Below are 14,125 nucleotides of genomic sequence, written 5' to 3' on the forward strand. Positions count from 1 at the left end.
CTAATTTGAAAGGATATATGTACCCCAATACTACTTATAGCATAATTTATAATAGCCAAGTTTGGAAGCAAACAAAATTTTCACCAAAAGATGACTGGCGATATACCTATCTATCTACATAGATTCATAGAGAGATCTCACATATATGTGTCTATATATATATATGCATATACAAACATACATAATGGAGTATTAATCATAAAAAAAATCTTATTTGCAACAACATGGATGGAGTTACAAGAGTATAATAACACCAAGTGAACTAAGTCAATCAGAGAAAGACAAATACCATATAATTGCACTCATGTGGAATAAAAAAAAAAAATGAACAAAGGAAAAACAAATGAGAAAGACAAACCAGGAAAAAGAGTCTCACCTATAGAGCACAAAGAGATAGTTACCAGAGGGTAGATGGGTAGGGGAATGGGTGAAATAGGTGATGGGGATTAGAGTAGATTTATTATTTATTATGATCAGCACTGAAAAATGCACAGAATTGTTGAATCACTATACACCTGAAACTAATACAGCTGTATGTTAACAATACTGGAATTAAAATTTAAAACTTAAAATAAAAGAGAGAAGGGGAAGGCACCTGGCTGATTCAGTCAGTTAAACATCTGACTCTCCATCTCAACCCCTAACATCTTGATGTTAGGGTTGTGAGTTCAAGCCCCACATTGGTATGGAGCCTACTTTAAAAAATTTTGTTTTTAATTAAAAAATTTTTTAAACTACAAAAAAAGGAAAGGAATAAAATTTTTATATGATTACTACAATCGTATATTTTTTAAAAATTATAATAAGCTAATAGTTTTATTTATGTTTAGTTTATCTCCCTATAAAGTGCTTTAGAAAAGTCTACCATTATTTATTTGGCAAAAATTCAATAAATATTTATACACTGGATGGATATTTGGATGAATGGAGGGGACGGTATGAGCCAAATCTAAGAATTTGTTTAAAATATATATATTCAAAAAATAATAATAAAATTAAATTAAATTAAAAATACATATTCAGTCAATTCTAACTATTTGAGTAGGTATGCTCTACAACAGCACTGTAAACACTGAATTAATGAATACAAAACCACTGTTCCTAGGGGAAATAAGAGGTTAGGTTTCCCCAAGTCTTCAGTCAAAACATTTTCATCAATTGATCAAAACATAACTCTTTTTTATGTGTTTCCATTTAAAGACAACTTGTTCACTGACAATGAACTCATAGCCAAACCCACTGTAACTCATGCCTGAACAAAGCATATCTAATACATGTACTTCCTCCATAAGGCACATCACAGCTTTATATACATAAACAATAGACAGTAACTCAGCACTATGCCAGGGGACTATTTTAAACAGCAAAGGCACTCATAAAAAGTATCAAAATGTAAAAAACATGGCACTGAACTGGACTGTGAAAAGAATAATTATTTAACAATACAAAAGGTGAAACAAGAAGGCAAAGGGTCACATTCTTTAACCTCAGTTAGGAACCTGTGCATTGAGTGACTCGGAATTTTCTCCACTCAGAACATGTCTACAAATAACCATGATACTGCTCCAGGTATTAATTTGGAGGGTTACAAAATAAATTTCATCAAGTAGGCAAATTCGTAAAAGAATCCATGAATAATGAGGTTCAAGCATGTATATATTTGCACTTATATTTACATAAAGAATTTCAGTATTACTTTTACAAAACTGGACTAGAAAACCTAATATTCACAATTCCATCTATTCTTTAGAAAACAACACATCTTGTTTAACCAATGAAATAGTCAACACCTATTTACATTTTATGTTCAGATATTATACAAAAGATTCCAATCTCAATGCCAATTAGAAATCCAATCAGAATTTCAGAATCCAGGCTGGTAGAGTGTACCGACAGATGTAATTACATTTACAACAACCCCCTTGATAGAAATACACATCAAATTTTGAAATACACAACAAATTTCATCAATTAAGATATATTCTGAAGAGTGACTACATTTCCAAAAGGCAAGAGATCATTTATAAATGTGAAATGTATAACTAAATATATATTTTTTTAAACAGATAGTTTCAAACACTCGAAATGTCAAGCAGAATAACTAAGTACAGTTAAGCATAAAAAACTGCTCAGACTATTCCAAAAAAAATCTCAAAGACCAAATCAAGCAGTTCTAAAAACTGATAAAGATAAGCTATTACACTGTAGCATATATTTCTTAATTATTTACATTAAAAGAACATCTAAAAATGATTTAAAGCAACTGAAAAACAAAAATTCAGTAATTATTTACCTGACTTTATCCCTGAACTTCACAATTGGCACTTTTGCTCGAATCAGCTGAGGTCTCTCAATGTAGCCAGCTGAAGGATAAAAGATAATGTAAGTACCTGTAAATGTTTTTCAAATTCATAGTGTTCCAATGAACATTTTTTTAAAATGGTATTTTACTAAACCAAAACAATGTAAAAGTCTTTGATAAGAAAGCAAAGGAAGGACACTATCACATTCTTCTAAGACTGAAATTCCCAATACTATTTACAGGGATTTATATTTAAATCCAGAAATGTCATCTAATATCTAATAATATTCATAAAGAAATTCATCACAGCACTATAAACATGAAAAATATCTAGACTAGCATCAAGGTGATAAATTCTGGTACAGCACAAGGCAAAATATTATGGCAGCCATAAAAATCCTATTTATAAACAGTCTTTAATGGGAAAGGCCTACAACATGATACATGGAGTAGTGATACATTTAAGTAAGTATAATCTCTAAGTGGAAAAACACATGTATTCATATTTTTATTCCATCAAACTTCATAATTTTTTAAATAATACAGATCTACTATATGAAATTAGGAAACTATAGAAAATTATTTTTAAAAAAACAAACAGCTAACTTTCCCCAAGGAAAAATTTCCTAATGCTATAATTAAAGAAAAGCATAATACCAGACTTAAAAGTGAAAAACTTTACTGTTACAATGCTTTTACCACCAAAATCATAAAATGTGTCAAGATTCAAATATAATTTGTGTGCAGGAATTCAATGAGGTTCAATGAAAAATAAAATTAAGAGTTAAAAGTCCCAAGTTCCAGGTACAGGTTCTGACAGCAACAAACCAACTATGCTCCTCAGGCAAATTACTAAACCACTGATCATCATTCTCCTTAACTACGAAAAATAACAACCAAAAATACCTATGAATTAGATGATTTCTAATGTCCCTTCTGTTTTTAACATTATTTTAGATTATTTAGATTATATTACTTATTTTATATTATATATTTTTATTTATAATATAAACTATATTATTATACATTAATATAACTATATATTATATATCATTTATATTCTATATTATATAAATTATATATATTATTTAATTTTAAATTTAATTTAATTAATATCATTTACTATATAAATAATTATATATTAAATATAAAAATATATATAAATAATATGAATTATATATAAATATACAAATTATATATTATAATAAATATATTTCTATTTTATCAGATATATTTAAACAGTATATTATATAAATATATAATAAATACATAAATAATGATTTATATTTATTATTATTATTTATATTATTTAGATATAAGACATGTTTTAACATTTTTAGATTATTCTAATAATAGCTGTGGAAAATCCATTTAAGGTATGAATTACTCCTTTATTTTACCAGTCCACTAAAATAAATCACTTGATTCTTCACCAAAAACAGAACTTGTCCAGGGCAATAACTGGTCACTTTACTTTGTATTTTCCAGGTCAAAGCCTGACACATAGTAGTATCTGTTGAATAAATGGACACAGTCCTTTCCAACATCACATAGGTACAATGACTTCCACTGTCCACAATATTCCATGGAAATTTAAAATAAATTATTTGAGATGGCTTAACATGTGGATTAAAATCCGCTTAGCTCACTTCATCAAGAATAAAATCTTATAATAAATGGCCTAAGTCAATAATTTTGCTTTTTGTTGGAGTAATTCATTTATGGGCTTCATGCTCAGTGATCCTATTTTTAAAATGTGACGTCGTAAATTGCACGTCACTGCAAAACAGTTGAAATTCTCACTTCCCCACATGAATACTTTATCTATCACTCTTTTGGTTTTTCATAGGTACTTTGCACTACAGCTATTCATATTCATGTTTTGGCTTTCCCTGTTGAATAGAAAAAGAACTGAAGCTTATATATACTTGAATTCCCAGTGCATGCTGTGGGATTATCTTACAAGTAAACTCAATAAAGAACTGTTATCTTTCTAATCAAGAGTTAAAATGAATTCATTTGAAAAAAAAGATCCACATTATACCTATCGTGACCAGATAAACAACTCTTACCAGAAAATAAAGTGAAAGACATATTAAATAATTATGTCAGATGACGTATGAACTTGAGGCATATGAGACTTACAAAGTCTAGTACAGAAGTGTTTATGGACTAAGGTGAGTATGTGCCGTGCTTCAGTCTTCTGATTTACCTGAAAAAAACACTGAAAAGTTAAAAATAAAGTGTTTTTTCATTATCTTTCTAAATTTAGTGTTTTATTTTCTAAATGTTTCTCATCAAAAAAAAAAAAAAACCAGAGTAGACCTTTCTTTTTAATATACATTTAATTACATTATAGAAAATGTCAACTTATATGCTGTCTTTCACATCAACATTCCTAAATCAATTCCTAATTATAAATTTAAGGCAAAATTTTAAAAATATTAAAACAGCCTTATTTGTCATTTTTTTTAACTTTAATATAAATGTACATAAAACAGTCTTCTCCTAGCAAAAGAGAGGGCACCTGGGTGCCTCAGTTGGTGAAGTGTCAGCCTTCAGCTCAGGTCATGATCCTGGGTTCCTGGGACTAAGCCCCATACCAGGCTCCATGCTCAACAAAGAGTCTGCTTCTCCTTCTTCCTTTACCCCTGCCCCTTACTCCTGATACCTCTCTCTCTTTCTTTCTCAAATAAAATCTTCAAATTTTAAAAAAAAAAAAAAAGGAAAGAAAGAAAGAAAAAAAAAAGAACAGAATTTTAACTTCTATAACTTGTTACATTTCCCTATCTAGAGTGTGAGCTTCTTAAGGATAAGGTTCAAATCTATGGTGTCTCACTCTAAGTTCTAACATGATTCAAACATATGAACAAAAGAGTATTAGTGAGATGGGGCTGAGTAGAGTCTAACTCTGAGAGAAAGATTTAATTAAAACTCCAGTATTCGAGCGCCTGGGTGGCTCAGTGGGTTAAGTCTCTGCCTTCGGCTCAGGTCATGATCTCGGGGTCCTGGGATCGAGCCCCGCATCGAGCTCTCTGCTCAGCGGAGAGCCTGCTTCCCCCCACCCCTCTCTGCCTGCCTCTATGCCTACTTGTGATTTCTCTCTGAGAGTGTCAAATAAATAAATAAATAAATAAATAAAACTCCAGGATTCTTCACTATGTTTATTATTTCTGAAGCTTTTTTTCAAAGTTTTCCTTTACATGATTTCAAAGCCTAGAAACGTGTCAGTTTCTTTCCTGGAATAAATAGATCTCTTTCTGATTTGTAGTAACTAGAAGCCAATTTTGTTAATGAAATAAAAATAATAAAGATACATACTACGATTCAGTAGATTTTTTCTTGTTTTCAAAGAGGTGGCATGTAATAAGGCATATTAAAACTATAGTTAAATTAATCTTTAGTAATTCAGAAGAAACCTCAGCATATTAAAGAGATTGCTTCAAGTTAGCTTAGTGAACACCAACTGCTGTGGTACTAAGGACAAACAAGAGTTATCGATTAATAGGAAATTCAAATATAAAACTAAATAACAAAATTTGGTTGCTAAACAAAAATAAAAAGAAACAAACCCCAAATACCACAGAAAAATATATTCAATCACAAGTCTTTTTTTTAAAAAGTCAGTCAGTGTAATCCCTTTTTGTATTCCCAAAATAAGAACTCCAAACCCTATAGCATTTTCAAAGGGTAAAGAAAGATTAAAAATAGAATCACTGATAATTCAAATGGAAAGGAAATATATCAAAATAATACTGACACATACTCTTCTTGTTGTATCCTGGCAACATATCCAATCCAATGACATTTCAAAACAGAGGCGGAGCAAACACAGTGAAGCCACCTTGCTTCAACAACTTAAAAATAAATTAATGCTAAAATCTCTGTTATGTTTATTTGTGTATGTGCACACACCTTAAAAGAAAAAGCAGCATTGCCTGGCTTTCCTTTAATTACCATGAACAGAGAATCCAAAGAACTAATTAAAACAAAACAAAATTTTTCCTTCTACGACTTTTTTTTAAAAAAATAGATTCCAGGGGCACCTGGGTGGCTCAGTGGGTTAAAGCCTCTGCCTTTGGCTCAGGTCATGATCCCAGCGTCCTGGGATCGAGCCCTGCATGGCGCCCTCTGCTCAGCAGGGAGCATGCTTCCTCCGCTCTTCTCTCTCTCTGCCTGCCTCTCTGCCTACTTGTGATCTCTATCTGTCAAACAAATACATAAAATCTTAAAAAAAAAAAAAAATAGACTCCATACCCAGCACGGAGCCCAAAGTGGGCCTCAAACTCACGACCCTAAGATCAAGACCTGAGCTGTGATCTAGAGTCTTAGAGCTTAACCAACTAAGCCAACCAAGGTGTCCTTCCTCAGTAATTTTTATATGAAACCTCTTGAATGATTTAACATGAAAAGAACAATTGCAATAAATGTTTCATTACTTACTGGTTCTTCTTTAACAACTAAGCATAAATCACCATCACTGCTCCGGGTACCAAATCCATTTAAAGAGGACCCAACCAAAAAAAGTCTGCTTTCTAGAGAAACAGAATGGAATTATAAGGTATTATTTAAAATTTAAAGTAGGAATGCATATAAAAAGGGCATGCAAAATAGGGAAACATACGTGGAAATAACAGCTGAATTTCTCTCTGTAGCTGTGTTCGACACAGTTCTTTCTTCTTTAAATCACTTACTTGCTGCTGACATGCTTCAAATAACTCCAGTATCTGCTGACTCAACTTGAATCCACCACAAAAAAAGCAAAAATTTTGTTCAGAAATTTAAAGTAATTATCATACTAAGAAGTATAAAACAACACTACCAACAGTATTTTAAAAATGAGTATTTATTATCTCCTTAACACCTTCCAAACTACTGTCACTCAATAGTTACTTAAAAACTGAAATAGTTCCTAACTTTTCCAAAGTATCATTGATAAATCACAGAAAAGTACAGTTGGTCACTGAAAATTCTTAATGAGTATAACCCATGGCACAGCAAACTATAATCTTCACTTGCTGCCTGTTTTGGGAAGGCAGATGAGCTAAGAATGGTTTTTGTATTTTTAAAAGGTCATAAAAACAAACAAGTAAATGTATGCAACAGAAACATATGAGTGGCAAAGTCTAAAACAGTTACTATCTGTCCCTTTAAAAAAGAAGTTTGCCCAACCCAATATTCACACTACCAATAATAAATATTAACAAACTTTTAGAAGAAAAGCCCCTGATTGTCCTTGCCCATGCAAACCACCCACTTTCCCCATTTTTACAGTACTGACCTGAACCCTGTCTTCCTGTTGCCATCTATAGATAGAGATCTTGCTCATCTACCTATCCGGTTCACACTTTCCCCTACAACCCAACTCTCAACCTCATCACAGCTAATTTCCTCATCTACAATGGGCTAGATATCTCAACATACTCCCACCATTTCTGAACTTCTCTTACTTCAGTATTTTTCATCAGCATAACTCCCACAGCCATAACATGGCCTTTACAATGAAAAAGAACAGACCACTGATATTTTAAATTCCAATATACTATCTTGGCTTCAATCTCTTATCCAATTCTTACTCTTTTACTCCCCTGCTCCAGAACCACACAGACCTGGAGTCCTCTGAATCCTCCCTTTTTTCCCCAGCTCATTAGCACCTGAATGGTATAATTTGCTTCCCTGTCCAGTCTATATCACAAAGTCCATCCCTTCAACCACCCTCTTTTATCATGCTTTAACATTATTCCCTTGTCATGCTCAGTCTAACACCTGTCCTGAAAAATCCTTAGCTCTTACATCAGAAAATAAAACTGAAAAAAAATTTTAAATCATAAAACTGGTATCTTTCAACTTAGTATTTTAAAGCCTAGCCTAAGGTTGGTCCTTAGCATCATTGAGACTTCCATACCTCTGGTTAGAGGTATGGTTTCATTTTTCATCATCATCATTCTAAAATCTTTACTTCTTTCCTCAAGTCCCCTATACTTACCTTATTCTCTTTAGCAAATAACTTTACATAAAGTTTACTAAGAAAATTGAAAATAGCAGATATAACATTCCTCAGCTTGCTAACTGCAAACTTTTTGCAAACTAACACATCTGAATGAATCTCATCTCTTTACTCCTTCTGTCAGACAAACTGTTCTCTTTCCCTGTTCAAAGTTAATACTTCTACCAATACTTTTGTACCAAGCCTCCTGGTCCCTTCCAGGGCACAAATACTTCCATCAGTTTTTCCTTATCTCTCTTGCATTTCCAACCTCTCCCTCTCTAGGCCTTCCCCATGACCAGGCACAACTCTCACTCATCATTTAAAATGTTTTCTTAAAACAGACAAAACAAAGAAACAGACTCATACACATGATAAACAAAGTGGTGGTTGTCAAAAGGAGTGAGTGAAGGAATGGCAAAATAGGTGTAAACAATTAAGAGATACAAATTTTGTTACAGAATAACTATGTTATAGATTTGAAAGGTGGGACATAGGGAACATAATCAATAATAATGTAACTTAGAACTTTACATTGTGACAGAATAATTACACTTAATGTTATGAGCATTTCCGAACATACATAATTGTCAAATCACTATATTATACACCTAAAACTAATATATTATTATATGTCAACTGTACTTCATTAGAAACAGTTTTTTTAATTAAAAAAATGAATTTTTAAATAGACTGACAAAAAATAAACAAAACATTTTGTCATGTTTAGAATACACATTTTAAGAAGGCAGAGGCAGTCTGGGCAATTAGGCAATGAAAGAGACATCATTTCTTAATATTCCTTTGACAACAATATTAATATACTTAACATTATTATTTTAATAGTTTTTAATAACCCTCCCTCCAAAAATAGAGCAACCAGAATAAAACAAACATATAAAACCAAACCAAAATAAAATAAAACAGGGCTAACAAATACAAATGATTACATATTACTCATGAACCCCAAAATATGAGCAACTGGGACCAAATACCCATAGCAAGACCAAACAGCAGCAAGACCCATTAAGAAGAAAAAAAGTTAAAATATTTTGGACAGTCCCAAAGCCAGACCATCCAGAAATCAAACTGCCTATAGGTAGTACTACTTCCTGACCCTTTCCTCAAATTGAGGAATCCAATTCAGTGTAGAACAGCAACCAAAACTGGAGGAGAGCTGCATAGACTATACCCAAGAGTTCACAGGTAAATGCAAGAGGATCACAGAAAGATCAGAAATCTCAAAACAAAGTGAAAGCTCCTTTCTTAGAGCAACACACCAGCAGGAACCACCAGGAAGAGAAATCTAAACTAAACAGTAGAGAGCCATAGGGACAAAGAAAACACAGTCCAGAATGAAAATGATTCTGACTCCCAGGAGTATCTGACAACATCTGGCAACATTTTTAGTTATCATAACTGGAGGGAAGACATGTGCCACAGGGTGGTCACTGGAATCTACAAGTGAGAGGCCAGGATGCCACTACATAGCCTACAATGAATAGGACAATCCCTCATGGCAAAGTTTATCTGACCCAAAATGCTGAAAAATCCTAGTCCAGATAAAAGTTAAGAGAAAGGAGAAAAAAGGTCTCAGAAAGTGTATTTCTGAATACTACATAACTAGACAAGAGGATTCCTAAAGCCATATATCTAGGAAAGCTAGTCTGCCCAAGCATTCTAATTTAAAACTAGTACAGGAAAAGTCACCTCACTTTTATTCGTATTTGTTAAATGCAAATTTTGGTATCTCAGAAAGAAAGGTGAAAATGAGAGGATAGAAAAAAATAATGCCTAAAAAGGACTCTGGTCAATTCTTTGTCATTTTTGTCTTTTTGGGTTTTTGTTTTTTTTGTTTGTTTGTTTTCTTCTCTTGCTTTATTTTTAAAAGATTTTATATATTCACTTGAGACAGATACAGAGAGAGAGCTTGACCGGGGGAGAAGCAGGCTGAGAACGAGCAGCAGACTCCCTGATAAGCTGGGAGCCCAACATGAGGCTCAATCCCAGGAGCTGGAGATCATAACCTGAACTCAAGGCAGATGCCCAACCATCTGAGCCACCCAAGCACCCTTCACACAAAGTTTTTGTAAAAAAACTGAGAATACAGTAACACTCCTACAGATAATAAAGCACACCATAAAGACCTGTCCATAAAACTACTGGAAATTTAAACATAATATATCAAGCCAGAGCTCTTTCTCTTATGTTTTAATTTTCCAAAAAGATAAGTGACTATAAAGCATATATACTAGTACTAACAAAAAAATTTGGAAATCTACATATTAAAAACTTATCAAAGGCAGCAAAAAAACAGTAAGTATTTAGAAATATATTTACAAAAGATATATAAAACTTGTATACTTAAAATTACTAAGCATTGATGTGGGAAATTTAAAATCTAAATACATGCAGAGCTATACCATGTTCATGGATCAGGTAACTATTGTTAAGATGTTAATGCTCCTGAAATTAGAGTCAATACCATCAAAACAAATTAAAATACCCAGGAGGTTTGTTTCTAGAAGTTGAGAAAGTAATTTTAAATTTTATTTGAAAGGCAAAAGACCAAGAATAGCAAAAAAAAAAAAAAGGGAAGAAGAAAGTTGGGAGAATTTGCCTTATTTACCGTAACAGTTACAGTAAACAAGAAAGAAAAGTACAGCATAAGCAAAAGGATAGATTAAAAAGATAACAAAAAATGCTGAAATATTCATGAATATAATATACCTTTCATGTCCTTCACACTAATGAGGGAGACAGGTATGGATGAAACAAAATTCATAGTTATGTTGGTAGTTTTCAAAGATCAGTGATATGAAGATTTATGTCACTATATTCTATTTTTGCATATATTTTATATTTTCCATAAAAACCTTTTTAAAAGGGGCGCCTGGGTGGCTCAGTGGGTTAAAGCCTCTGCCTTGGGCTTGGGTCATGATCACAGAGTCCTGGGATCGAGCCCCACATCGGGCTCTCTGCTCAGCAGGGCGCCTGCTTCCTCCTCTCTCTCTGCCTGCCTCTCTGCCTACCTGTGATCTCTGTCAAATAAATAAATAAAATCTTTAAAAAAAAAAAAACTTTTTAAAAGCATCCAAGTTTATAAAAGATTTGAAAGAAGTTGCCAGTAAAGTGGTTAATATAAAATCTTAAATAACACTTGAACCTGAGTTTTATTCATTTGCAGAACTAGCAAACTACAGCCTATAAGCCAAATACTGTCCCAGGACTGTTTTGCAGAGGCAGTAACAAAATAATTTTTATATTTTTTAAGCATTGTTTCAGAAAGAAAGAAAAAAGAATATTTAACAGAAGAACCCCACATACCCCATTATGTCTAAAATATTTACTAGTTGGCCCTTATAGAAAAAGTTTTGCCAATCCCATGATCTAGAGAATCAGTTAGGCAGATCAACACAATCCTAGAACTAATAGTAGATACTATCCTACATATGACTACTTTTCTTGGGTAGCAAAAAGAAATTTCTTCATAACAGTGCTCATATTTAGGAAGTTCTTTCATCCGAATGATATCCATATAGAAACATCCCTATACAAAAAATTTTTGATTATGTGAAAAATATAAAATTCTATATACTTACTCCTTTCCCTTTTTTTACATTCATGGAAACATTTCTTCTCTTTCAAGTACTGCTATAATGGAGAACTAACAGGTTTCTATACAAAAGAATTCTCCTCACTATCTAGCTATTTACTTCGGGATTCACATTATCAAATTGTGTTCCTGCATCCTAGAACAGACACCATATAGAATATAGAGTACAAATGAAATAAAACGCAAAATACATGTACATACATGCTGAAATATGACTTCTACTACTTAAGTTTAGAGAAATATTTCAGAAGATGGCTCAACGTTCTTCTAATTCAGAGGGGGACGGAATGTATGATATGAATTCTCCTCGGCTAATAAGTATCAGTCATCAAATATTCAAATCATGTATGTAATACAAAGGTGACTATGAGTAACAGCTCTTTAGGAACTTTCTTTAATTGCTTTTGTTTTACTCAGAAGTATATATTTCCCATGTTGATTTAAAAAATTACTCCAACAAAGTATTCATAAAATAGATTATTCTTATAGTTGTTTCAATGTCTACAATACTACCTGTTTAGGCCACCTCCCAAAGTCTATTACTTTAATTTAAAAGTACTTGTAGAAGGTATCTCTTTCTCACTATAAGTAAAAGTTGCATCTGTTCAAAACTGTACAAAAGTCTCACCTCCATATAAAATACTAAAATAAGTGTTCCTTCCAAATATAAACGTTCATTTTTCCTAAAAAATATTGTAACCTGTCTTCAAAGTCAGGCTCAAAGAAATTACCAATGAAGTTTCTGTCTTGGGTCAACACGAGCCATTAAGGACATATATAGACTGAAATTCAGTAAAGTTTTTAAATGTGTCAATAAATAAAGCTTAAGGTATAACTTTTACATGTCACCAGCAGCTTCTACATCTGTCTGTGCTAGCTGTGTACCCACGTAAAAGAAAGTGAAAAAAAATCTTTCACCTAGGATTACCAAGACCTGATTACATACTATATGAAAACAGTAACAGGTTTTTGACTAAATGTAAGTGCTACCTGAAACAACAAACATAACTCTGTAATGAGCTTTCAAAGACCAGAGCCAATAAAATTAAATATGGTACAAAAAACACTAGTTATGAATTCATAAACATTAAAAAAAAAAACTGGCAATTCCTCAGGCTCTCTCCTGCTCTCTCCCCTCAGGCAACAAAGATTGCCATAATCTTTGTTATATATATAACTCTGGAAAAATAAAGCTAGAAATGTAATAAAAGTTTAAATTCATTTTTGATGCTAAATTCCCTTTCTCTTAAAATTAGCTAAAATAAAACAGAATCAGGAAAATGCCATGCCAAAAACAACACACTCCTTATTAGTTTGTTAAATTATTATGTTTTTGTGTAGAGCAGAGTCTTCTTAATTTATAAAATGGCACACTGATTAGGCCGTTTGAATTACTGATTTCTTTCCCTTAAGTCTGATTGCTTTTAGGCATGTATTATTATAGAACTTGACCAAGAAATAAAAGGAGAATGGAAAAACAAAACAATCTTTCACTTGAGGACCTGTTCTGCAGAGTCCTGGCCTAGATTTTCTACAGAAAAATACACCTTAGTGCTTTTCAAACTTTTCTGACACATACATTATAAAGATAGAGCCGTAGAAATAAATTTAAACAAGGAGGTGAAACAAGGAGGTGAAAGACCTCTACAATGAAAACTATAAAATATTGACAAAAAAAAGAAATTCAGGACAACAAATAAAATGAAAGGTATCCCACATTCATGGATTGGAAGAATTAAAATTGTTAAAATTGTTAAAAAGTACAAATCAATCTACAGATTTAATGCATCCCTATGAAAACGCCAATGGCATTTGTCACAGAAACAGCATTGGTAAAAGTCCTATAGAATCACAAATAACCCAGAGAAGCTATAGCAATCTTGAGCAAGAACAACAAAGGAAGCATCACACGCCTGACTTCAAATTATATTACAAAACTATGATAATCAAAATAGTACGGTACAGGCATAAAAACAGACATACAAACCACTACAGAGCCCAGAAATAAACCCGTGTATATATACACAGTTAACTTACCTTTAACAAAGGTGCCAAAACTACACAATGGAGAGACTACACAAAAAGGATATTCTTCAACAGTGTTGGGCAAACTGGGTTATCTACACGTAGAAGAATGAAACTGGACCCTTATCTTACAACATACAAAAAAATCAACCCAAAGTGGTGGTTTAAATATTTAAAAGTAAGACCTGAAACTGTA

General features: G+C 32.4%; 1 protein-coding gene across 7 annotated transcripts in view; it reads right to left on the reverse strand.

Moving 5' to 3' along the window:
- The window catches only part of TENT2 (terminal nucleotidyltransferase 2), a 68,419-nt gene that overhangs the window by 34,862 nt on the left and 19,432 nt on the right, over positions 1 to 14,125 (reverse strand). For 6 of the 7 annotated variants that reach the window (XM_032335877.1, XM_032335875.1, XM_032335873.1 and 3 more), the window contains 4 exons: positions 6,927 to 7,041; positions 6,746 to 6,837; positions 4,448 to 4,526; positions 2,294 to 2,363 (listed from right to left, as the gene is read on the reverse strand). In XM_032335877.1, coding sequence (XP_032191768.1) covers positions 2,294 to 2,363; positions 4,448 to 4,526; positions 6,746 to 6,837; positions 6,927 to 7,041 — 356 coding nt within the window. The remainder of the gene's footprint in view (positions 1 to 2,293; positions 2,364 to 4,447; positions 4,527 to 6,745; positions 6,838 to 6,926; positions 7,042 to 14,125) is intronic. The other variant, XM_032335879.1, reaches the window with a different exon arrangement.

This window comes from Mustela erminea, chromosome 3 (assembly GCF_009829155.1).
Source record: "Mustela erminea isolate mMusErm1 chromosome 3, mMusErm1.Pri, whole genome shotgun sequence".
NCBI classification, from domain to species: Eukaryota; Metazoa; Chordata; class Mammalia; order Carnivora; family Mustelidae; genus Mustela; species Mustela erminea.